This window comes from Cuculus canorus, chromosome 3, assembly GCF_017976375.1.
Source record: "Cuculus canorus isolate bCucCan1 chromosome 3, bCucCan1.pri, whole genome shotgun sequence".
NCBI classification, from domain to species: domain Eukaryota; kingdom Metazoa; phylum Chordata; class Aves; order Cuculiformes; family Cuculidae; genus Cuculus; species Cuculus canorus.
In genome coordinates, this window is record NC_071403.1 from 96,690,362 (window position 1) to 96,716,044 (window position 25,683).

The window sequence follows — 25,683 nt, forward strand, 5'->3', positions numbered from 1 at the left end:
AATATTATTTTGTTGGATTCCAAGTCCATGTCATCTTGAAGGAATTAACCACTCATCCAGGTTTTGCTCTCTATTTGTTTCTAAGTATGAAGGCTGGAGAGGAGAGCATTAGGGGAATGCAGGGAATTTCAGGCAGGGCACTGAAATTATGTTTATTACTCAGTTTACATAGGTATATTTTTTTAAATATAGTTGATTTTGTCCTCCAAAATCTGATTTGGGTAATACAGAGCACATATTATGTTTGAAAGTAAACTTGTAAAAATTAAGTAATCACTTTAATAAAAACCTGAAGTTAAATACTTAAATTTGAATGCAGATTTTACAATTGGGGTTCTCTCAGGGCCACTCTACTCTGCAGCAAGGTACCAGTTAGCCTAAGTCTGATTCACCTGGTACCACTTCAGCAATTCCACTCACAGGCGTAAACATTAAAGCTTTTAATAATTCCAGGTACTTGGAATGTCAGGCCCTTCTGTGTCTGAGTGCTAGGAAGTACACACCCTCTATGACGTTAAAAGCAAAAGTAAATGCACAGTTAAAGAAGGAACAAACAAACCATTATCTCTACTAGTTTAGCAAGATTTTAGCTTTAACAGATAGCGTTAAAATAATCTAAATGAATGGATTTGCTCTTCTCTCATTCTCAACAATGAAAGTGACCCAGCTTGTTATCTGTTGTTGCTGCTCTGGTGCAAAGCAGCTTAATGCATCAGCATTTCAGATTCCATATTGAAAGGTTTAAGCACTCATGTAAAGTTTGACTTGTTGTTTTTGGTTTTGTTTTTGTTTTTGTTTTTTTAAATCTCTGAAGTAAATACCTTCATATGCATTTTAGAGGCTGTTGCTTTTAAAGGGACTTCTACTGCAGCTGATAGAGTTTTATATCACACACTAAAGGTTGTTTAAAATAACAAAACCTGATGCCCTTTGTGCAGGCAGTAACTTACATTCTGGGGTTCAGCAAGCTGACACGATTCTTTTCACCTAGAGAACTTCAAAGGCAAACAATTCTAAGCATCTGTAAAGCATCAATTTTCCTTCATTTTTATGTTGCCAGTGACTCTTCAGTCATGCTTCATTTTTTCCCAACCATTAGCTATATTCAGAAATAAATATCTAATAAATACAGAAGAAACAACGGATATGGAAATATCTGTCTGTGAAAAAGAGACCTTCTTGATCAGTCTATCTGAAGAGCTTAATAAACTTGTTTGAAATTATTCTGCAAATCAGCAAGATTTTGAGACAAAAGAAAGAAAAAAACCAACTTATTTGAATTCAATATAGTTCAGTTCAACTGAGTTCAGGATCCTTTAGTTGCTTAGTGGCTATTTCTCAGCATTGATGTAAGGGTTGTTACTAAAATACATGAGCCAGCTACTCCTCCTACAGGTCAATACGTTTTGATTTGTATTTGATCTCTTTGTTGATGAGAAAATGGTTCTGGTGTTTCAGAAGGCGGCATATTTTTTTTTTCAATGCCACAGCCTGACTACAGGCAGCATAGTATTTCGGGAGGCATATGAGCATTTTCTGATGTCCTTTGCAGAAGAGATGAAACTGTGATCTCAGTTGTCTGCATTCATTAAGGATCCTCCAATACATTTCATAAGAGTAGGTTCTTTAACCTCAAGACTTTGGCCAAATTCCAACTCAATTACTGTCTACCTAAAAACTCTCCCATTAAATTAGGATTGATGTATTTGTCTCCTCCTTTAAACTGGTGTGCAGCAGTTACTTGAACTGCTAAGAGCTTTCTGGGTATCATCTTCAAACTGGCTCCTTTCAGGGTTTGGTTAAGAATGTCAATACACTGACTTGACACAGGACTATATACTACAATTAGTGTTTGTTAAATGTTTCCATGTGCACTTATAAAAGCAAATATTAAAGTAAAAATCATAGCTCCACATTGTATCGAGAAAGAAACCAGGTAAGATCATGTACTATAACTTGCTGAGAAATACACTGACTGATGGAGTTAGTGGATACAAGCAACGGCTGAAGATCTAACTGCAGGCCACCGTGATGCATTAACATATTTTCAGATCCACCCCTCGCATAAATTACAACATTTCTGTACAAGGCAGAAATGTTTATCATCCAGTGGTTACATGGACTATACATTCATTGAATCATTTTACAGCTTTTGTTCTTTTGATTGCAGCATTTACTGGGAATGCTTAATTTGGATTGCCCAGAGTTACAATGAACAGTTTAAGTGTATTCTGTATTTCAGGCTGCTGATGTAATAGATCTTACACCGCACGTCTACCTTTTGAGAAAGCTTTCAGTGAAATATTATGCGTAATTAGGGAGGCTGGGATATGCACACAGAGAAGAACAATTCCTTGAAATATTTCTGGCAGTGAAAAGCTTGCCTAAGGGCAGATCACCCCATTCCATGGAAAAGCCAAGAAGGAAGTTGGAGGAGCAAGTCTGTCTGCGAGATGTGTGGTGGCTTGGGTACCAGCATCCTTAGATCCTTACAGATTGTCTGGAAATGCCTGCTTTCAAATCACCTTCAAATCAGCAAATCTGCGCTCTTAGCTTCCTAGTGGTCCTGGTGCTCCCATGTATGTCACATACCACCCTCCTTCCTCTCAAAGGGCTCCCTGGGGTCCAAGCACTGACAGCGGCAATTCTTCTACGGTGACTCTTGTGTCAGTTAACAAGGACAGCCTATGTCCTTGAAGTGAGTCCTGCTGTACAACAACTATTATGGGAATGGAAGAAGGGGGAAAAAAACAGAGAGTGTTGTTGGATGTTTAGGAGAACACCTATAATAATACCACCAGCCACAATAAATGTACATAATTTTAACTGATGACATTGCTATACATTTTCTAATGCTTTTGAAAGAATGCGTTACATCAGAACCAAGTAGCAATTTCTATCCAATCAAAATGAGTCTTTATGGTGTTGCCAAAGTATTTAGAAAAATTTCTGCCTGCCCCTATGAATTTCACATCCAACAAATTTTACAAGATTATTTCAGAACAGGATGAGAAGTGCTTGGATAGATTCCTCAGAGGCAACAGTCAGCAATATAAAATGCCTCTGTATTCATAACAGTTTTCTTAGCTAATGGTTTCAGCATCATAAAGTGGATTGCCAGGGAAAGGACAGCTCAGGTTCAGTTGTACACTTCTGCTCCTCAACTTGCGCTGGCTCTGGCACTCATTTAGGCTCTGATTCAGTCACATTGGGGCACTGATCCCACTGAAAAAGTTTTTAAAATCTTCTTGGGATATATCCTGATCCTTCAGTGACTTATGCTGACAGAAAAAAATCACAAAAACACTGCATAACTGAGGTATTCAGCATAGATATTTGGCATAGAATCATTAGGCTGGAAAAGACCCTTGAGATCATAAACTCAAACCATACCTGTCCACTACTAAATCATATCCCCAAGCACCTCATCTACCCACCCTTTAAACACCTCCAGGAATGGTGACTCAACCACCTCTGAGGGCAGCCTGTGCCAGTGCTTGATAATCCTTTCTGTGAAGAAATTTTTCCTAATGTCCAAACTAAACTTCCCCTGACGCAGGTTGAGGCCATTCCATCTTGTCCTATCACATATCCCTTGGGAGAAGAGACCAACACTCACCTCTCTACAACCTCCTTTTAGGTAGTTGTAGAGCAGTAAGGTCTCCCCTCAGCCTCCTCATCTCCAGGCTCAACAACCCCAGTTCCCTCAGCCGGTCCTCCTAAGACTTGTTCTCCAACCCCTTCACCAGCTTCGTCGCTCATCGCTCTTTGCTGGACATGCTCCAGGACCTTAATGTATTTCTTATAGTGAGGGGCCCAAAACTGAACACCGTATTTGAGGTGCGACCTTCCCAGTGCTGAGTACAGGGGCAGAATCACTTCCCTGGTCCTGCTGGCCACGCCGTTTCTGATATAAGCCAAGATGCCATTGGCTATTCTGGACACCTGGGCACACTGGTGGCTCATGTTCAGTCAGTTGTCAACCAGCACCCCCAAGTCTTTCTCTGCCAGGCAGCTTTCCAGCCACTCTTCCCCAAGCCTGTAGCGCTGCATGGGTTTTTTGTGTTCCAAGTGCAGGACTCGGCACTTGGCTTTGTTAAACCTCATCCCTTTTTCTTGGCTCATCAACCCAGCCTTTTCAGATCCCTCTGTAGAGCCTCCCTACCCTCCAGCGGATTGACACTTTCTCCCAGTTTAGTGTCATCCGCAAAAATGTTTAAGCATAAGCAGAAATGCATTTTTCTGAATGTAGCACCACATGCAAGAAATTTCTAGATAGTCATGCTTTTGAGAGACCATTTCATACAATTTTTCAACAGAAGAGAAGATGTGCATTAATTTTACTGATTATTTTGGAAGTATTGCAGGTCATTTAATGCCTGGATATATCAATGACATAGAAGAAAATGGGAAGTTTGGCAATAAGGGCCAAATATATCAGCTAAGGCTACAAAGCCAGTCTGCATCAAAAATGAAATTAAAGGCTAGTCCCAATTCCCAGTCCCACGCTTAGGCCAACAAATACCACCACATCCCTCACCCTGCTTTATTAACAGGTCTGCTGAAGATTCTGGACACAGCCTGATTGCCATTTACCAATCAATGCTACTACTTTACAACATATACCGGTGCTGTCAAGGACAGTAGTTTGTATTTGCCGTCAAGCCTTCTGTGAAGTTCAGCTAAGAAACCATGTGCTTGGAAATAAAGAAACATAGGACAACTTCATCCCAACTGTCAGCTTGGCTGCATGCATAACAGATGGTGAAGGCTGAACGGGTAATGTTATTCCTTAGCCTATTGGCCTGGCTTGCATGCTCCGAACTCTTTTACACTGTCTAAGACACCTGCAACAAGTTGTGCAATGACTTGTCGCTGAGGCTTAGATCTAGTTACATTTTCATGACCTTTAGCCTAGCTGACCAATTCGGAGCTTTCTAAAATAGCTGATTAAATGCCTTTTCTTTTTCCTGCCCTTTTTTTTTTTTAAATATAAATATGAATGATCTCTATGTTCTATATCTCCCTAATTTCCTAAGAATGCCAGACATTTTCTGTTGAAGGCATTAATTAGCAAAGGCTTGTGTGACTGACATTTTAGACTATTGGTACTTTAGGTCTCTGTGTAGGCAGATGAAAATGCTATGATAGCATGGAAAATGCGTACTTCAATAAACAAATGGGGTACAAATCTGGTCTCCTTTGGCATTTTTTAGCCTGCTGCCTCTGTCAACTGTTGAACCACTGCAACAAGAACTGATATGACAGAATATATCCTAAGATTTGATTATTGACTCATTATTGGTTTTTTGTACTCTTATTCCTTACATTTATAAAGCTGCGTTGGCCTGGTATTCTGAATTTCTGTTTACAGTTAACCTTTAATTGTAAATAGTGGGCTACAGAGATTGAACTATCTTCATCTCAGTTCTTGAAACCAGGACTTTCTTAACCAGGAATGAAGGACAACTTGAAGTTTCCATATTTTGCACTAAAAAAATTAAAAGTAGAATATCATTTTTGCATAATGCAATGAAATAATACAAAAGGCTATGACTTTCTTCTGCCTCTAAAATATACATATGAGTTCAACACAATCTTACACAATTTGACAAGAGGATTTTCATTATTAATGAGATGAAATGTAAGGCTTCTTAGTAAGTGGAAAACAAACCAGTGTAAACTACACTCAGAACACACAAACCTAATAGGTTTTAAATTCAATAATAAATCATTTATCTAAAGCCCAGCTGATTTGTTGTATGATCTTACTTGATAAGAGTTTATTTCATTTCTGCATTTTTTGCTTCCTCTTGTCTTACAGTTCTTAATGCTGATACAACAGTAAATTTGTTTTTAGAATCCCTGGGCTGAAATGTAGCTTCCCAAAACGATTAGGAGGTAACAAAATACCTTATTAATGGTCTTATTAATTTGGGGGAAGTAATTTACAAGTAAAATGAAACATCTAATATGACTCAAACGCTAAATTAGAACTGCACTGCTGGACTGTAAAAGCAAATACTACAGAAAGAAAATGCATGCTACAAATTTCCGCAGGAAAAATGCTCAATAGCCCTTACCCACAGGAATTTTTGGAAACAAGTAACGAGTTAATTCAAAGGGACTTTAAATACTATCTAGCGTGGAATTTGCCACATGAACACAACTATTCAGAGTAAACCTTTGACAGGTAAAGGTGTATCTACATAGAAGTGATATAACTTGGCTCTACCTGTCTGAAGCAATTAATATTGCGCAACAAACTACTTAGCAGCTGTGAGCACTACATATAATTCTGCTCAGCTACAAGCATGAAACATGAGTGACTGAAAGGTGCCATGTGTGCAGCTGAAAGCTGAGTTTGATTCACAGGTGTATTCACCTTTTTTTTTGGTGATGTTTGAGTAGAAAATGGCTGTTCGTAACTGGTGAATAACTATCACCATAAAGATAACATATCTATTTCACTTATTCTGTCATGTTTTCACAGCTTCATGAATCCTCACTTTTAAAAAAATATCTAATAATTCTTACTATTACTTTTTAACAGATCTCTCATAATCTGGAGAAAAAACATTTGTGGGAAGTCTTTTCTGAAAGACAAGGGTATCAAATGTCTCGTGACATCTAAAGAATATGGACACAACGTAAGTGCTCCTCTCAAAATTTCTCAAGTACCAAGTACATACCACTCTCCATATGGAATGACAAGTTATTTTTAAGTGTTTTAAGTGTACAGCCTTTTGAAAATGACAGCCTTAACAGCAGCAAGTACCATGTTCTTATTTGTAGAAGTCTTAGAATCTGCACAGGTGACAAGGATGGGCCGAGATGATCGGGATCACATAGCAAAGATACGCACCCCTCTCTCCACTTTCATCTGGTGAAAGTCTACGCTCCTTTCATCTGCAGAAATGGGAAGAAATGGTATAAGTTTTTTATAACTAAGTATTCCTATCTTTAGGATAAGAAAAAATGTTTTATTTGTTGTGACAATTCTTTTTTTCATGTATGCTAATATGCATTAAAACATACATATATTCAGGCACATCCTAAAGCACAGCCCAGAAAGCTTTTTTCTAATATTGTACCATAAAAATCATTAGAGGGTAGTACAGAAAATCTAAGCTAAGTCACAGTAAAATTATAATTGTTACTTACAGAAAATGTTCTTTCATGTTTAAATCAAACGTCAATTATTTCAGCCTACTTATTCTTTAGAAAGTGGAAGCTAAGCATAAATATGTAAGATGAGATCTTCTATGAGAAATATATGTGGGACAAAGAAGCAGAGATTAACACATGACCCCAGAATAAAACTGTATAAAGTCAAGCAGAACGATCACCTGAGTGTCTTTATTTGCCAGTATACACATCATATTTGTCAGAACGTTATCACGCTGGTTAATTTAAAGTTCTTTAAGTAGAAGATTTGTGACATCAACAAAGACTGTGAGGAACAGAAAGGGAATTGGGGAAATATTGTAAATTTGGAAATGGAGTCAAAGAGTGTGTTAAGGCTAGGATTAGTTAGCTTGCCAAAATTCAAGAAGTTTTTCTTCTCTTTAATGCAGACAGCAGTTCAAATGGTTGACCAAGCGTTACCATGTTCTAAACAGTGAAGTCTGTTACATTTGTTCATGATCCAATGAATTCCAAAAGAAAGTGACAACAACTGGTTTTAAAAGTGATTTTTCCTTTTTTTTCAAATACTTTTCCAGCAATTAAGTTTACATGCAAAAAGCTGATTCCATGTACAGAAAATACTTTGAAATAACCAAAGGATACCCATTCCAGTCCTCAAATTGACAAAAATACATTTCACAGAGTAATCAATACAAATAGAGCAAACAAAACCACAAATCCACAGCTGCAAAGCTTCAGGTACGCAAAATGACTATTTTAATGTTGTGACAGACCAATGGTTTGAAAATATATTACTGCACGTTTTAATCAAACTAACATGGTAGTAAAGTTACCTGTGCTGTCCAGGTAAACATAACTAAAACCAGCTGATGGCATTCTGCCTCTCCCCAAAATTAGAACAGTAATGGGATGTGTATGCTGAAAGTCCAGCTTTTTATGAAAAAAAGAGAACTGACAATATTAAACTAATCTTGCACACTGGAAACCTTCAAGGTTAATATACAGTAGCACAAAATGATAGAAGTAGTTTTTTGCTAGGCAATAATAAAGAAAAAAACCCAAAAAGTATCTGACAATACACAATTGGAGATACTCTAGATACAATGTGACACTTAATTATAAATCCCTCTGAGGATTTACAATCTGACACCCAATATGCAGATCTGCACATTCATCGCCAGAATTGCCTGTGGACCACAATACCATGAAACTTATTTCTTCATCTGGATTATAATGACAGTTTCAAAGTCCAAAGACTTTAATAAGTTGCATAAAGAGTTGCAAACAGTCATTTGCTCTAATTTTGTTATTGTTAAAATGTAAAAAAAAAAAACCAAAACAAATAAAAAACCAAACAAAAAACTCCCCCGAGAATTTTAATTACTACTGTTCAACTTAAAATGTAGCAGAAAACAAAAGAAGCTCAAGAAATTCTGAAAATAGGGGTGAAATCAGTCATGGACATTAGTTAGGGGGTCCAAGGTTCGTATAGGAATAGAAGTATGAAAAAAAATCAAATGCCGGAAAGAAAATGAAGACTGATTCTTCATTTCTAAAAACTTCAGCAAAAATGCTTTTCTGAAAATGCATATAATTAGGAGCATGGTTGATAACATGACTGCAATATACCCATTTTCTACAATCTTCAACTGATATATAAAAATAATTCTCTGGTTTCTGTGTCAAACGAGAATTTCAAATATAACCTACTCCCTTTAAAACTGTGCTTGGTGTCTTAAATGTTTAAGGCTATACATGCACTGAAATTTAAGGAATTTCAAGGTGAAACAGTAGTTGAAAACTGTGTTATATTACATAAATTATACAATGAAGGGATCCTGGTAGGAAATGTACATATAATGCAGCATGAGTCTGTTTCTGTAAGACCAGTATACACTAGACAATTATTATATAATATCAGGACTTCAGAGGCAGAAAAGCCAAATCTGTTCTCAAAATTGCCCACTTCAGATAGAGATATAAAATGGATAAAACAAGCTAATTTGACAGCACTGACTGACTTATATTTTTCCTTGTGACAGGATTTCAATTAAAATGCACAAAGAAATACAATTCAAACACTTTGCTACTGATACAATAACACACAACCAGTCAGAAAGGAGGTATCTTGAATTCTCAGTGTGAGTCACATTTACAGAAGTCTATTTTATATTTGTTCAAAGAGATCCATTATATCATTTCTATCTTTAAGTAATAGCAAGTCCAAACATTATTTGTCCAAAGAATTAGAAACAGACTTGGTTCTTTGGTTAACACCATGTGACTTTTATCAGACACAGGAATAAGTTAAGAATAAACAGTCGTATGGGGAGGTTTCTTGGAAAGGAGGTGGGCAAGGAAGGAAAAGGGAAAACATCAAACTCAAATAAATGCATTGTGTTAATCTGAACTACCATTTGAAACCTCCTGTACCAGGAATAATCAGGTTAAGACATCTCTTCAGTTGCAGTGACATTGCTTACACACCAGAACTTTAGTTTCTCTATGTATGAGTTTTATACAAAAGAGAGAAGGCACCGAGTGTGTCGGTGGCATACAGGCAGTATAAAAGTATGCAAGAAAATGCTACATACTGTGTATTTCATACTTTTTCAAAATGCAGTGAATGTGTGCTATCTCTACGCAACAGAATGCTTCACAAATCCAATTCCTTATATTCCAATGAAAGATTGAATTAAAATGTGAAACACATTTTAATAATCTTGCTGATAACAGCACGATTCAATATTTGCATTCACTAAGATCACTCGTTAGCTTATAGTCACCAGAATACAAGTTCAAAATTACTGAAGAACCAGGGAACTATAATCTATAACTACAATTTTGGGACAGAGCCAGCAGCCTTTACTCATGACAGATGTCCCGCTAAAATGGAGAGAAGGCTCAGTTTTACCACTGTTATTCATGTTATTAGTGCCTTTCTTGGAGTTATCCTGGAGAAATAGACGGAATTGCTTATGGGGAAAGGTACTACACACCATGAAAGACGTGGTTGAACGAGGACCTGAGTGAGTAAAAAGGCAGTAGGTTCAGGCCCTTAGTAATTATATTAGCACTTTAGATTGTGTAACAGTGATAAAGCTTGCTCATAGAGCATTTCATTTTACATTTTTAAATCATCTTATATAAAAATAGGTAAGAAAGCTCTGTAAGAAAGTATATATACTATATAAGGAGAAAGATCTCCTAAAAAAAATCAAAAGGGAAAAATTGAATAAAAGGTTTCACTAATTACACTTTGTCATGAAAATCACATTAAAAACAGTTATTGTAAACGAAACAGTACTGAGCACTAATGAACCTTGTGGTTTACTGGAAAGGACAGCAAACTAGCTGTACAGTAAGGAAAGATCATTGCTCTGTCTCCTTTTTTTTTTTTCTTTTTCTCTAACACATTCAATTCCTTAGAAATTTTCTTAAAATGTCACAATAAGCCATTTGCAAAATCTACTATCAAAACTTGTTCTAAGCCCTGTTCCTTGCAAGTGCTATGGTCTAGAGATTACATCTCAAAGCTAGGATAATGCCTCTAGTTAACTCCATAAATTCATCCAAACTCATGCTTTGGAAATGAATCATAAGTCATAAAGCAATTCACTTTAGACCCTTGGCATGCAGCGGATGTCCACATGATTTGCGAAACATCCCCAAAAATGTAACTTGCTACAATGGGCAAGACTCCTGTCCTCAGATACAAGAGAAAAGAGATGACATTAATTACATCCCTGAATGTCCATGAGGTATTCCTTCAATGGTATGGTATTACTGCTTCTGCTGTCCCGAGTAGGGTCTTCAGAGACAGGCAGCTTTTGGAGGCTTTATACTAGTTCTACTAGTAGATGCTTCCAAGGAAGTGAATGAATTCTTCTTGCTATTGGCTAGCCTTGCCCATTTTCTAGGCACAGCTTCATCCCTACAGGAGCAATACTACCCACTTCCCTGACTCCTGGCACATTCCTCTGCATAAGGATCTTATCTCTATATTATACTAGCAGAAGCCTGCACAGAAAAACCTAATCCATCAGGTATCTGACCAACTGATTAACTCAGTCACACCACGTTATATATGAACTAAGCTTGCTAGTACTAATAGAATTGTGCCATATTCAGGTAGGCATAATATAATGGGTGCAAAAGAATTCTGCATAGTCTGCAGAAAGGAAGAAACCCTGCTTGAACTTAAGGAGTGGCAGTGATAAGTTCTTAAGGCTAAACTAATCAATGTCACTGTAAGCCAGTTGGTAACTACTCACAATAAGGAAATAAACACTATCTATCTACCCTGTTTACATTTGTAAAATACACTAGGTTAGAAACCACAGAGTGCTGACACAGACCTGTGCCGCTTTGAATGTATAAACTCCCACAATTCGAACATCACAGTTTCTCTGAGTATGGCACTCCAAGAGCCACAAGGCTCCAAGAGTGGAATATAAGTAACTGTCCACGATATGGAGCCATCTCTGATTTTAATGCTCTCACTCTCAGATGACATCTCTTCATCAGGCGTTGATTCACTGACAAGAAAACGCTTCTATGACTTTCCCCTCTAAACCCACTATCAGAACAAAGAAGTCTGAAATCCAGCTGTGATGCACTAAAAATCTGGCAGTTTAGCTAAATAGACCAAAATACAGAACATTCTTGATGGCTTGTTCTAACAATAAACTTTGCTGAGTGTTCCAGATAAAAAGATGTTTGGGGATTGCTTTAACATTTTTAATATTAGGTTTCAAAAATATTTCAGGAGCTGAGGAAATGAAAAAACAAAACGAAGAGATAATGATTAAATAGCAAGTTTGTGACTGTTCTGGGTATTTGCTTTTTACTTCCATTCATAACTGAAATCACATTTCATTGGGTTGCAGGTGCGGTGCCATGCTGTATCACTGCTCTAGCCTACCGACCCTACTACACTTCACACTTCTGGGGTCAAGTCGATTCTCCTGTGGGCTCCTCTCATTAACATCAATGGCAGGCAGGCGTGCACATCAGTGGGAGAATTAAATCAATGTTTATCTGTTACTGAGAATTCAGCTTCAGGAGGAAGTCAGTCTGCCTTACATGTGACAAGCCTTAATATTACAGACTTTAAACAAGACAGCTTTAAACAAGACAGCTTTTTTTCCCTCCAGTAAAGTGTGATGAATAAGCAAAGGGCTCAATACAACTCTGAATTAAATGAAAGGGCTTTCTGGGGTTAGTTTCAAGTCAGAACAGCTCAGTCCAAAAGGCTTCCCCTCAAACCTCATTCTCTGATTTTACCACAGTCTTTTTGTTAGCACTTGCATGCGTAAGAGTTATCTGTATTCAATCCCTACATTAAAACGTCTTCTGCAAAGAAAAAAAAAGGTTTTCTTCTTCTGCTTTGCTATATTAAAATGTATGGTTTGTATTTCAGAAATCCTGGGGTGTTGGACAGGTCACAGAAATTTTGCACCAGTACCTTATTATAAGAGTTGCAGAGTGCCCTTGACTTCTAAGGTCTGATGACTGCCACAGACCATTTCTCAGGGTGCTGGGGAGTTTGCAGTAGCAAATTATTAGAGAAAAAAAGAGAATAATTCAGTAACACAAACACAAATCTTAGACAACAAGAAGAAACTGCTCTAAAGGTATGAAAAATAGGAAGGTATTCATGCTGGCACTGCATCTGCCATCAGGAATGGCTGCAAAAAATTACTGATGAAAATATCTCCTACAGTAAATGCCATAAAAATAGTTTTTCAGCTCAAATATTCTTAGTTGATAAACAATGTTCAGCTCCTGTAAGAGTATATGTATATATTCCAAGGACTCACCTTATTTTGAAATTCAATTTACTAATGAGGTTAGGGAATTTCACTTGGATTTAGAAATTATGTCATATTTCTCCAGTAGCAGAACTTACAACTTCCTAATTTCTGCCCATGCAGTCAGACCTCTCTGTGTGGCTACAGTGTGGATGTCTTAAGTATGAGCACCACAGGGACCAAGCTTTGAATCTTACCAGCACTCTCATCCTTCCCTCTGCCACCTGACTGAGTGGGGAAAAGGAGCTGACTCCTTGCTTCCCCGTTTGTGCAAGACAGCAATGTCCTGTAGATGGTGTACAACTTCTCATCTTTCTGTGCGGTGATTTTATGCTTGCCTGTACTGCCCTTCAGAATCTTGCCCTTATCGCAGAAAGGAACTAACCAACCTTTTGATATTTATAATACTTTAAGAAGACCTATGTGAAATGTTCTTAACATTAAACGAAATAGATCATATACAGAAAGGATGCAATGTTTTCAAGAATAGAATCTGTAAGAACATCACTGTTCTGGAATTATTTAAGGCTACACTGACAAGAAACAGATTCAATTCAAGAACTATAATCTCTACATGGTATATTGGCATACAGAAAAGTAATTTGACAAAGTCTTCCGAGTACTTTCTGTAATTTTGAACAAAGGTAAACAACAAAAAGCTATGAAAAAGAAAGCAGACAACTCCGAGGAAAACACAAATGCCTCTAATTTGTTTCTGATACGTTGTTCTTTAGAAATTCTGTTTCATGCTTAAGACCTAACTGAATGCACAAAATCACACTGTATGTATAAGCCCTTATGCAGGGTTTCAAAAAAAGTTTCTAAAGGCAGATTTCAAATATGAAAGCATAATTTTGCAGAAAGCAATAAGAAAAACAAAATGACAAACAATTCATAGGAATGGGATCTAGGAAAAAACCCAACATGACAGCTATTGATACTATAAGTAATTCTTAAAAATCCCAAGGCAAATCCAATTATTGGTGTGACTGGTTTTGCATGGCAAATTTATATTCTACTGTCTCAAAATTAAACATAATTTCCATTCTTTACACATTCAGTTCCCAGCCTTTGTACAGTGTAAAACCACGTAAGCTAAATGCCCTTCCATGTAGCACAGACTGGGCCCGGATAGCTGGAGAAAAGTCACATGATCTAGAAAGAGATTCCTCTTCCCAGATGTGCCCAACAGAGACTACACTAAATCTCTGCTGGGCCTAAATTAAGATCTCGGTGTCTTATAAATCTGAGCGGTTAGATGTAAAACTGAAGCAATGCAACCTACAAACAGAAACCCAAGTTGTAACACAGTTTAGTTTTATTTTGGTTCTGTAAGAGGTTATTTGCTGCACCTTCTAAACTAACTTCTTCACTTGTTCAGTGGTGATGTTAAGTATATTCACCACTGGAATTAATTTGCTTAGTTCTTATTGTTAAATACTGTACATTAATTTATAAAGCAAAACCTATACAAAGAGGCAATCATCAAGACACAACTTTCAGCTTTAGGAAAGAGCATCCAAATACCCACAAACAGAATGAGTAAAAAATACTTCTACATCCATTGAAAAATTGCTTTTAAACAGCTTCTAAGTTCACGTTTCTATTGTATGGAAAGTTGAAAGGATTGGGAAAATCTAAGCATTTTCTTTATGCATATAAAATTTAGGTTGAATTTTACTAAATTCTACACTCAACATTACATTTCACAAACTGAGCAACAAAAAGGACTGAAAAAGACACTTGTATTACTGCAAGATCATTCCTATTTAAAGATTTTTTTTGCATTATTTATATTTAGTAAATAAAACTTCTGTAAATGAAGCAGCAGCGCAACATCAGAAAAAAAAGCCCTGTAATAATGTTTTAAAATAGTGAAAACTGAAATCCTAGCTCTGCAAATAGACCCCTCAAAAGGCACCAAATAAACCAAGAAGTGGAATTATAATATCCTTTGAAAAGGACTTAATGAAATTGTTAAGTACTGTCAGAATTTGAGAACCACATGAAATATCTTTATTATAGCATAATCACAGTCCCTAATCTCACTATACCTGACTGTCTGTATACACTAACGCCGGGATTGTTCAAAGGTATTATAAAGAAATTCAAGAGGAAATACTTTGTCCTAATCAAAATGCTCTAGGCTACCACTAATTCTTTCAACAAAATCCAAAACTTCACTCTTCAACACACCAAATGCTACAACAGTCAGTGAGGTCTCATATTAGTAAGACATCACCATAATTCATAAGAAAAACACCACTTACTTTCCATACAGCAACAATTAAAAGTAAATGAAACTTAATAATTACAGGCAAAAAGAATATTTGAATTGGGAAACTTTTTAAAAATATCCAGAATCTCAGTAATATGAATCAGATTCATCATTCTGTAAATTCCAGTTAAAGTATTTGGGACAAACAGGAATCTCAGAAGCACTGATATTTTCCTAACTTCCGTGGAAGCCATGAGTGTTTATCTGAAGGCAAACTTTCTTGTAATATTGCAGCTTCTCAGTTGTGTTGTTAGAAAGCTGTGTTTCCCAGTGTGAGCATAAGCAAAGCAAACTTCTATTTTGGGTGTGAACATTCATTCAATTGCTGGCAAATCACTAGAAAAATAACTTACTGATGTTCTCTTCTCCAAGAAGAAAGGTAAAAACTCCTGGTCTGCTCTCTACTTTTAACAAAACAGCATGTGGTAATCCCTCAAACAGCTCAGAAGAGACTCAAATCGATATCTAGTTCAACCAACCAATTTCACGTCCAGAGTATTTCAACTGCTGCCACTTTCTTCACAGTCCTTCAACCTAACTTCCAGCTGACGTCATTTTAAAGAAATCCATATCAATTTGTTTAACGAAAATATATTTCAGTAAAGTCGTGCTCTATGAGCTTCCTACATTGGAATACATGAATACAGGAAGTGCTTTCAACAGAAAGTTACACAGTTTTACAGTACAACCTGTCTAAGGAGATTTGGAAGGGACCAAACTAATGATCTGGTCTCTTTGGATTAGGCAGAAGTACAGGCAAGAGGGAAAAACCCACTTTATGCCATATATAGAGCTCGTTCCTGTCACAGATTGAAGAAACATTAGTTTGATGTCAAAGTTCACCTGATGCCCAAATGCTAGTATTTTTCAAACCAACTGCATATAAAAAACCCGAAAACTTACTATTACTAAGACTCCTGGAAAGAAACTCAGCGTAAAACAACAGTACATTAATATTTGCTATATTACTAAGTGTTCTCCACCAGTGAGTTGTTGTTTTGGTTTTGTTTCGCTCTACAGATCATTAACTTTTTCTCAAAGTGCAAACCATTGATCTTTAATCTGAACTCAGGCAGGTCAGAAGCTACAGTATTAGATCAGTACAAAAAGTACACAAGGAGGAGCTTACATCAATTTGGAGAACCTTACATAAAATGCTTTTGAATTGAAAAACACAAAATGAACACGAACAAATACAGCATCAGGCAGATGGGGGAGGGACCACTAACGTATCTGTGTACAGCAAGACTTCTCTGACACCAAGGAAGTGTCTGACACAAAGTGAAGACTATATATTAAGTCCTGCCATTTTGCATGTTGTGCATTCTTTACGACGGAATGTTGACCTCAATTTTAGTTTTTTACTTCCACAACAGAACTGTTGATTGTGACCAGGGACGATCATCATCTTGAGAGACCAAACTCTCTTAAAACCACCACTGCTCTTTGTACTGTCCATTACGATTCTAGTAAAGTATGCCATCTACATACTTGCTGTCCTTTAGATTCTTTCATTTCACTCCAGTGACTGAGTTCATCTTCTCCTGAGCTGTTGAGGCCTAAGGAAATCCACCCTATCATCTCTTTTCGTTTCATGCTGCGTTTATTATATACAGAGAGTATAAGCGTCACATCTGAAAGTTGAAACAGTGCCACTTGGAAAACGAAGGTTTCTTTGTATACTGGATTTGGCTGTCCTCGACGGACTGACGTTTTGCATTTGGACATCTCTTGCCCCATTGAGTTCAGCAGTGTTAACTTAACATATGTATCTACAAAATAAATCATATTTTGCAATGTCAGATATCTTAGAACAAAGGTTTTTGTAGAATGAGGTATTTACAAGATGCAAGGATATGGTGTATACCAGGCTGACTGAACACAGCTTAGTTTAGACACATGGAAAGATGACAAGTAAGCAAAATATTGCAAACACTAACAAATTAACTAACTTCAGTACTGTGTAAATGTAAGTTAAGTTATAGGTATACCTTATAATCCTCTTCCCATTGACCCCCCTTATTTGTTCTAAACAAACTTAAATTGCATTAACACTTAGCAAGCTCTGACTAGCCACAATACTGTAAAGCATACCACTGAATTTTCAGAGAATAAGAATAAACAAAGTGGAATGAAGGCAACTAAGGAAGAGAAAAAAGTAATGTTGATAAGCCGTGATGATATCAGAACAGCCAGAATGAAATGCTTAAGAATAACCTCTGCATGGATGTGGTTTTCACTTTGGGTTTTCCATTTTATTTATTTTAAAGACTGAAATGTAGCAAAGTGCATTCAAAGGTGGAGGTTTATGCAATACAAAAAACCCTCTTAATTCCTAGATTCATGAAGGAATACATTTAATACACTTTTGCAAGGAAATAAGTTTTTGCATAATTCAAGATTGCTGTTTAAAACATAGCTTGTACAGTGTTCTTAGGAAGTACATTCAAGAAGCTGATGGAAGTAAATATGGTTAGCACACACTGGGTGTTAGTATTTGGGTATACATCCTTATTTTTAAAGCTCCTTTAATTTGACTAGAAGCACCAAGCCATGCTCCTGTAGAAGGATGCACATTTCATGAAGCTATCTGATTTTAAGAAATATAAAACTAGTAAAAAAAGCAGTATTTCATTCTTTATCTGTGTCATAATCATGTTAACGAATAATATTATTAAAAGAATGGAGCTTATATAAAAAGAAACATATTGAATATTTCCACTTCACAGGTACACTGAAATCCCAACATCCATAATCAGAGATAAACACAATTTTTGCATTAGAGAGTGACAGAAATAATAAACAGATACTTTTATAAACCAATATGGTAGGCAGCCGTGGATAGCTTTACTGCTGGCAAGTTTTCTTTTGCATGAAAAAGACAACATCCAATTAGTTTCTACAGGAACTCACCTCGGATTATATAAACCTGTCCACCTATCAAGTGTTTTAGACAACAGAACAGTCCGTCTGACAACAGGGGGTGGAAAGCAGTAAAAGAAATAATGACCAGATGTCAATAGTTGGGTGAGAGAGGATCAAAGGTTAAAGTTTACGAGGAAACACTATTCACTGCAGTGAAAGAACACAAAGTATTAGCAGCATAGATCAGAAAAAGGATTGAACAAAAGGATCATTGGGTAAAATTTAATGAAATGACAATTTTGTGCAGTTTTTGTGTAATCTTCAACAAAAATTACACCTCTTACGTAATGGGTCATCTTAGCACTAATAGCTACTGGGTTCTAAAGCACACTCAACATAGAAAGAATCATGCAAATGACTAGGTTAGAGAAGACTGTGTAAAAATCTCTGTATCCTTTTAATCAAACCTTACGCTTTTTCATGCAAACTCCAGCATACTAAGGAAAACTGCACACAGTAATTACACTTCATATATTAAAAGCAATAAAATAAAAAAAAAATCACTGCACTGAAAACTAAGCTGTTTTTGCCCTTTGCTTTTATAGGTACAAATATTTAATTGCAATACTTTAGTTCTTGAGCAGTGATGGACTTCAGCACAAGAATTACTGATCTAATCTCTAAAAATAGCTGAGTGATGCTTACATCTCAAATTCAGCAATGGGTCTCTATTTAAAATGTAAAGATCCCACTTGTGAAAATCCACGTATTTGTGGATTTAATGTGTGTCAATGCATACACACACGTGCATTCAGTATGCAAAAGCTCATAGTCTGTTTCAACAAAATTTTAAAGGTTACTAAGCAGCATCTTTTTCTCACACAAAATAGGAACTCACATAGAGAAACTAAGACACATTCTAAATCCACTGTTACTGCCTGCGGGATTTGGCCTATTTGCTTGCACTCAATGAGCGTTAAATGAGTTACTACATAAGATGTGAATAAGCAGCAGAGGAGTATATACTACCTAGAAATGTAGGACTTAGTCCATATTTGCTGGAGAAGCATTTCACAAAAATTGTGTATGTTTACCACCCCTAGACTACAGAAAGGATCACACATAGGAAAGAATTATTGCTTCCCTTCCTCTCATATTTTCTCAATACCTGAATTAAAACGGACCTGTTCATGTGCTTCACAGCACTTCTCAGGATTTTGGACCACTGATGGCTCAAACAACAAATTTGAAAAGAGTATTTCATCATCCATATGGTTTAGTTTTCATTTGTGGAAATGAAGGCACAGAGAGAGGCTGGTATTGTCCAAATACACTTGACAGGGAGCTGGGAAAAGGCAGTGGTATGCACCTGGGTTCAGGCGTTTACAAGAAGGTGCTACCATTGCCAGAAAGAAAGGGGACAGCACAAAACAGCCCACAGGAAAAATGTGGATTCCGCAATATTCTGTGCACAGTCTTATCAGACCCAGAAAGTGCATCAGCTTCCAGCTTTCTAGAAACAATGTAAATCCAAACCTGCATTCCCCTAAACAGAACTGGACTATTATTATGAGTAATATAAAAGCTTTCCCCTATCCTTCACAGTGGATGACAAAATGTAAGACATAAGATCTTCCCTCTGGAAAGGACAGACATAACGTGGTATTATGAGGCTATATGCTGTGTTCTATGCTGCTTTCTTGCAATCTGAAACAGATTTTTGACCCCAGTGAAACACTCAACTGTTAGCTAGATAGCACTAGGACCACAGAGAACATTTTGGGAATTAATATATCGGGGAATGAACGTATCTGTCTTCAAAACATGTGCTGAACCCCCATCTAACTTGTATATTCTAAATAATAAGGAAAAACATGGTTTTCTCTAGAGGTTGAAGAAAGACAAGCATAAGCCACCTATTGTTCTTGCTTTAAGGGAGCACATAGTGCCTTCTCTCCAGGTCTTTCCAGTTCATTCCTTCTCCCACCCCAGCGCCCTTGAGCCTTCTTGGCTTTCCCCATCTATTTCTATGCTTTATCTCCAAATAGGTGACTCTGGGGCAGCTACCTAATTATATAAAAGTATTAGAGATTCTTCTTTCACCTTCTTTCTCTGGCCATATCAACAAAGTCTGACTGCATTAGTGTTAAAAGTATAGAAAAAGCAAAGCAGAGTAGGTTGAGCCAAATGTAATTAATAAATGGAAGAAAACATGGGGCAAGAAAGAAAGAGGACAGCATCAGTCTCAAGTTGTTTGGCTTACTTCCTAAACTCTGAAGACAAAGCGAGATGTGCAAACCACTTATAAAATATTGGCAACCTGCTACATAATCCAGTAGTGCCAGATAATCTGCTAGTTTGACCCCCATACGAATCTGGGGATTAAGAAGCAGAAAGAGGGACTAAAACATGAGCCTCCAGATAAAATTAAGAGGAACAGGTAGGTATGTCTGGCTACAACTTATGTAAGGCTCATCATTTAAAAAAAAAAAAGTTTTTTAAAATATCATTACTGAACTTTTTCAAGCTATATCGAAGAATTAGAGACAGTAAAAGCATTCTGTATGTGTGACATTCCATCTGCCTCCAATTTAGAAGTATATAAAGTTCACAGATATTTCAGACAAATGTGTTTTTGAACAAATGCTTGAACATATAGTTCAAGTCCTTTCCGATGATGAATATTCCTTCTGCACAGTAAATATGCCAAAGGTCTCCATTTGTTTCTCTGTTGTCTTCACTGACATCCTCAAATGCCATATATTACTACCACAAACAGCAATTGAATACTACATAAGCAATTGAAGACTATGGTATCAGCCCCTCTAGGAACAGGAATAACTGCTCGGAGTGTTTATATTAATATTAGCTGGCATGTACTTTCTTTTTAAGCACTAACTTTTTATTCTTGGCCTGTGATGTAAGACATTAGTAATTTAGTAGTTAATCATTATGATAAAGGTAATTTATTAGTCAGTCATCATGAAAAATTAAAACGGTGTTGTCAACTTACAATTAATATTTTGAATTTTAGATTTTTGCTATTTCCCAACTGACTAGAAATATAAAACATAAAACAGATTAGTTGATGATTGCTCTATTTCATTCTGAATGGGTAAGACTAAATGATAGGACTGAAGTCCTTGTTGCTGAGAGCGCTACCAGTGCAGAAGCATTAGGATGAAAAAAGATTTTCACTCACTGGGTGGTCTGTTCGCTGCCAAGTTTTTGAAGTGGCTGCCTTTTATCACTTCTGCTGATAATCTTCCAGTTGTAGCATTATAAAGGAGGCCAATGAGGATTTCTGGAGCTGAGCCATGTACCAGAGACTGACAAGAGGAGGTACTTTCACTGCAGGACACTTCCGACATGCTCATTTGAGAGTCACAACCCTATAAAAGAGATAAAAAGTTCTATGGGTTTTTTTGCAATGATGTTACTGGGAAGTTAATTTTTAGAATAATCCATAGAAATTTAGGAAAGCAACATACTGACAATAACAGAAGTTCCATTCAATCACCCAATAAGTAATATAAATCCTTAACATATTTTGCACATGTTAGAGATAACAAAGAATAAAGCAGTTTGGAATTAAAATAATTCTTAATTTTGTTTCCGTTGCTTCATAATTTATGAAAAACAATAGCAGAAGATGACGAGCAGCCTTTATGGTTGCTATATACTTCAATTGCTAAGATAAGACCAGTAATATCATTTGTCAGAATCCTGGAGAACATTAAATCTTGGATCTTTTACCTTCCAGAAATGGAAAACACTAGTGGAACTGTGAAGATAATAAAATGCAGGAAATTCTTATTCATCCTTTGTAAAGGTTATTCTCTACACTGAGAATTTATGAGTAGCAAAATAACAGAACACATGCAAATGGAAGAATGCATTCTGTCTAGAATAAATTAGTTTACAAGGAATTTAATTGGTCCAGGGATACAGAATTGCAATAAAGCCTTTGTCTTGGATGTGAAAGGAAGAATGCCATCCTAGGGCTCAGCAAGTGATGCTTTAATTTCCACTCCACAAGCTTCCAAAAAATTCAGATCTCTCATGTATTCTCACCATGTCACATCTTTGACAGGAGATTCTACATTAATTTTTATAATTTTAACCCCTCATTACTAGCCTTAAAAAAATAATAATGGGACTAATGCTAATCATACCATAGTTGTTTCTACTTGTATTTCAGGAGTCCATGCACTGGCATATAAAGTCGTACCACTGAAAGCAAGAAACTGAACAGAATCTAGTCAACAGCAGGGCAATTTGTTTGGTAGCTGGGAACAGTCTTTTGAATTATCAGTATATCCCTTTATGATACTCTCAAAAAAAAATACAAATTGGATCCACAGATTTTTCAAATATGGCTTGACTCATTTGGGAATCTGGCAGCACTCTTTCAAGGAGACATGATGATTTTGTGAAGCTGATTCTTCCAGATTCCAAATGTCTCTATTATTTCCAGCAACAGCTGACATGGAGCCGAGATCCTAAAACCTAAATAGCACAAACCCTCATCAAGATTAAAGTTAAGTTTAAAAGCAAGTAACTTACTCTGACACATAAAGCCTGAACACATTACAAAAGCTCAAATAATGGAAGACATGATTTCTACAAGAAGAAATCATGAAGCTACAGTAATATCCTCATATTGACATTTTAACCAGTTCTTCTCAACAGAACATTTCCAAGAAGTCTGGCATAAGGTTCACGTAGAAATAGTTTCTCATTAATAAACATCCACTGATGTTAGCAAATGTATTCTTACTACTAAAGAAGGACCTCAACAAATTTTGTATTTTAAATCTTTGGCTATTTCTCCAAAACTTCTTTATTCAATTCCAAGCATAAATTTCAAATGTGTTGCAAATTGCAAGTTATGGAAAATGAATTACAAGTATACACTCATTCGCTGGTTCTTGGCACTCACATAACAGGAAACTTTTGATTACTTATTTCAACTGTAGAATACAAAATGGAACGTTGAAAAGAAAGATGACTTGATTCAGCAGTCACAGGGCACACTGCACACTTGAAAAGCTCAGCCTCAGCCCTATTTAAGTCTTCTGGTCTTTAAAAAATATAATACATTATCCCTATGGTGCTTATTCATTTTATTTTGTAGGGCCTGGAATTTAACCACAGTCAACCTGATAGTACTGAAAGCTTAGGTCTCAAATTTGATTGTGATCACGATGCAAGTCCATGAAAAAGACAGAATACAAAGTGAGCAGCTGGGGAACAATCCCTTGCAAACCATCAAAGGACTCTGACATTTGTATTAGGAGAAGAAGACACTAGCACTTTTTCCTAATTCTGACTTAATTGTACAATTTAGTGATGTTAAGTCTTCTAATAAGGACTCAGCCTACATCAGTTTATGACAGAGTTAAACTGATTACAGTGGCTATCAGGGTAAGGTTTAGGAAGCCAGAAACAGTAGACAGTAAATGAGTGATGACTGAGAGGGAATGTGTTCTGAAGTACCTGGAAAAGGAAGAAAAGTAGCTTCCGTTTTACATAAGAGAGAAGGGAGAAAACAAACAAACAAAAATAACGTGATATTACAAAGTTACGTAAGGATAATGAGAAATATGATTCCTTTATAACAGAATCCTGAGTGGAAGTGAGAAGGACAAGACTGCATTTGTCAAGGCCCGCAAAAAGGATCTCACCAGCTAAATGGTGGGATGGCAAGACCAAGGTGATGCTTCAGTTCTGTGAGAGAATGAAAATGTAACTAAGTGGCTGTGTTGCACAGAAAGAACTGGTAGATGTAGCCTTGATGAAAATCTGGAGGAAGGGTCTATCTTGAATGTTTTGGTACAATATTTTCTATACAAAAATATTTTGCTGTTTGCTTTGAGACAGGTTTGAAACAAACCAAAATATATTGTTTAATACTTAGTGTATAATAAACTTATGAATCTCCTTTCTACAAAATGTTGCAGTGACAGAAGTTTAAAGGTATTAAAACTAAGCAATCAAATTTACAAAAAAACCCAATCTAAACACTGCTTTGTTTTCTATTTCACATAAAAAATGGACTCCAGCCCATTTTGCTTCATGCTGGCCCAAACGTATTCTAAAAAAATGCTCTGCTTTTCAGTTATGAATGGAAAAATCCTAAGGAAGTGAAACATTAAGAAGAAAAATGAAGCATTGAGATGTGAAGCTGCTTAGAAGAGAGATGGATGTTATTGGGTCAAAACAGGGTTAACCGCTGTAAAATAAAGTATAAGCTCTGTGTCTATGATGAGGATAAACCAGAGAATTTGGGGCAAGTAGGTAAAACACATGAGAAAAGCAGAAGGTGAGGTTGTATTTTGTAAGTTTGCTTTTTAAAGAAAACAGAAAGATCCTGTGAGGTCTGAAGAAACAGAATCAGGGAAGCTAAAGAGAGAGATGAGATCAACAGGGCTCAGATCAACAACATAAGACAGACTTTTCATAGAATCATAAAGTTGGAAAAGACCTTTGACATCATCAACTCAAACCGTACCCGTCCACTACTAAATCATATCCACAGGTACCTCATCTACTCACCTCTTCAACACCTCCAGGGATGGTGACTCAACCACCTCCCTGGGCAGCCTCTGCCAGTGCTTGATAACCCTTTCCGTGAAGAAATTTTTCCTAGTGTCCAATCTAAACTTCCCCTGATGCAGCTTAAGGCCATTCTCTCTTGTCCTATTAATTGCAGGACAAAGTTAAAATAAGGGATACTGAGTATTATTAAATGTCTTCTCAAAAGTATATTTCTCCAGCAAGTTGATTGTTCACATTATGAAAATCCGTTCACTGTTTTAAGTAAGGTATCTGTGATAATCATGTCTGTTGGAAAGTAACCTGACATTGTGTGAAATTCCTAAACTGCACTAGAACTGAAAAGAACATTTTTTTCAGGACTGTTTAGGCGGGGTGGAGGTTCTGTTTACATAGTAAAAATTCAAGAGTACTAACAAACTCATCAACAAAAAAGCATGACAAGAAGTTACGTTTTTATCTGCTCAAAATATAAGCTTCATGATCACGTGCCAAATTATAAAATATTAACACTGAAACTGCTAATTGTTATAACATGTATATGTATTTAGCTACTATGAAGTTTTCATCGCATGACAACATTACAGTGCTACCAGATGCTTTTCATCTCCAGATCTGCATTCAATCTCTCTGATACTGCAGCTTCACTGTGGAAAATTTAATATTTAGACCAAAAGTTACTATTTGTTTCAAATAATCTGTCTATGTAGGTTTACTTTTATAACTCTTCCCTCTCCTTTTCTATAAACACTTTGTGTATTTTAATAAGCGGGGGAAAAAAGGACTAAGGTTACATAAGAGCAAAAGCCTTTCAAAGTCACTGATGTACCAGACTAGTCTAGTAAGAACTGTTGTAAATCTTTGCAGCAGACATTTAAGACCTTAGATAACTGTCAAGGTACTGACAATCAAGCAATAGTGCAAAGAGCTGTCTCTTGAGATTGTCTCCAGGATATTAAGGCTAAATCTCTAACCCGTTTTTGTCAATTTAGCCATAACAAAAATAGATTATTGACAGTA

The 25,683-nt window shown here is 36.5% G+C and overlaps 1 protein-coding gene across 6 annotated transcripts in view; it reads right to left on the reverse strand.

Moving 5' to 3' along the window:
* SYT14 (synaptotagmin 14) overlaps positions 1–25,683 on the reverse strand; it is a 101,642-nt gene that overhangs the window by 2,624 nt on the left and 73,335 nt on the right. For 2 of the 6 annotated variants that reach the window (XM_054063442.1, XM_054063439.1), the window contains 3 exons: positions 21,308–21,497; positions 18,154–18,210; positions 6,930–17,012 (listed from right to left, as the gene is read on the reverse strand). In XM_054063442.1, the coding sequence (XP_053919417.1) occupies positions 16,699–17,012; positions 18,154–18,210; positions 21,308–21,497 (561 nt within the window). In that variant the 3' untranslated portion in view covers positions 6,930–16,698. The other 4 variants (XR_008449286.1, XM_054063441.1, XM_054063438.1 and 1 more) reach the window with 4 other exon arrangements.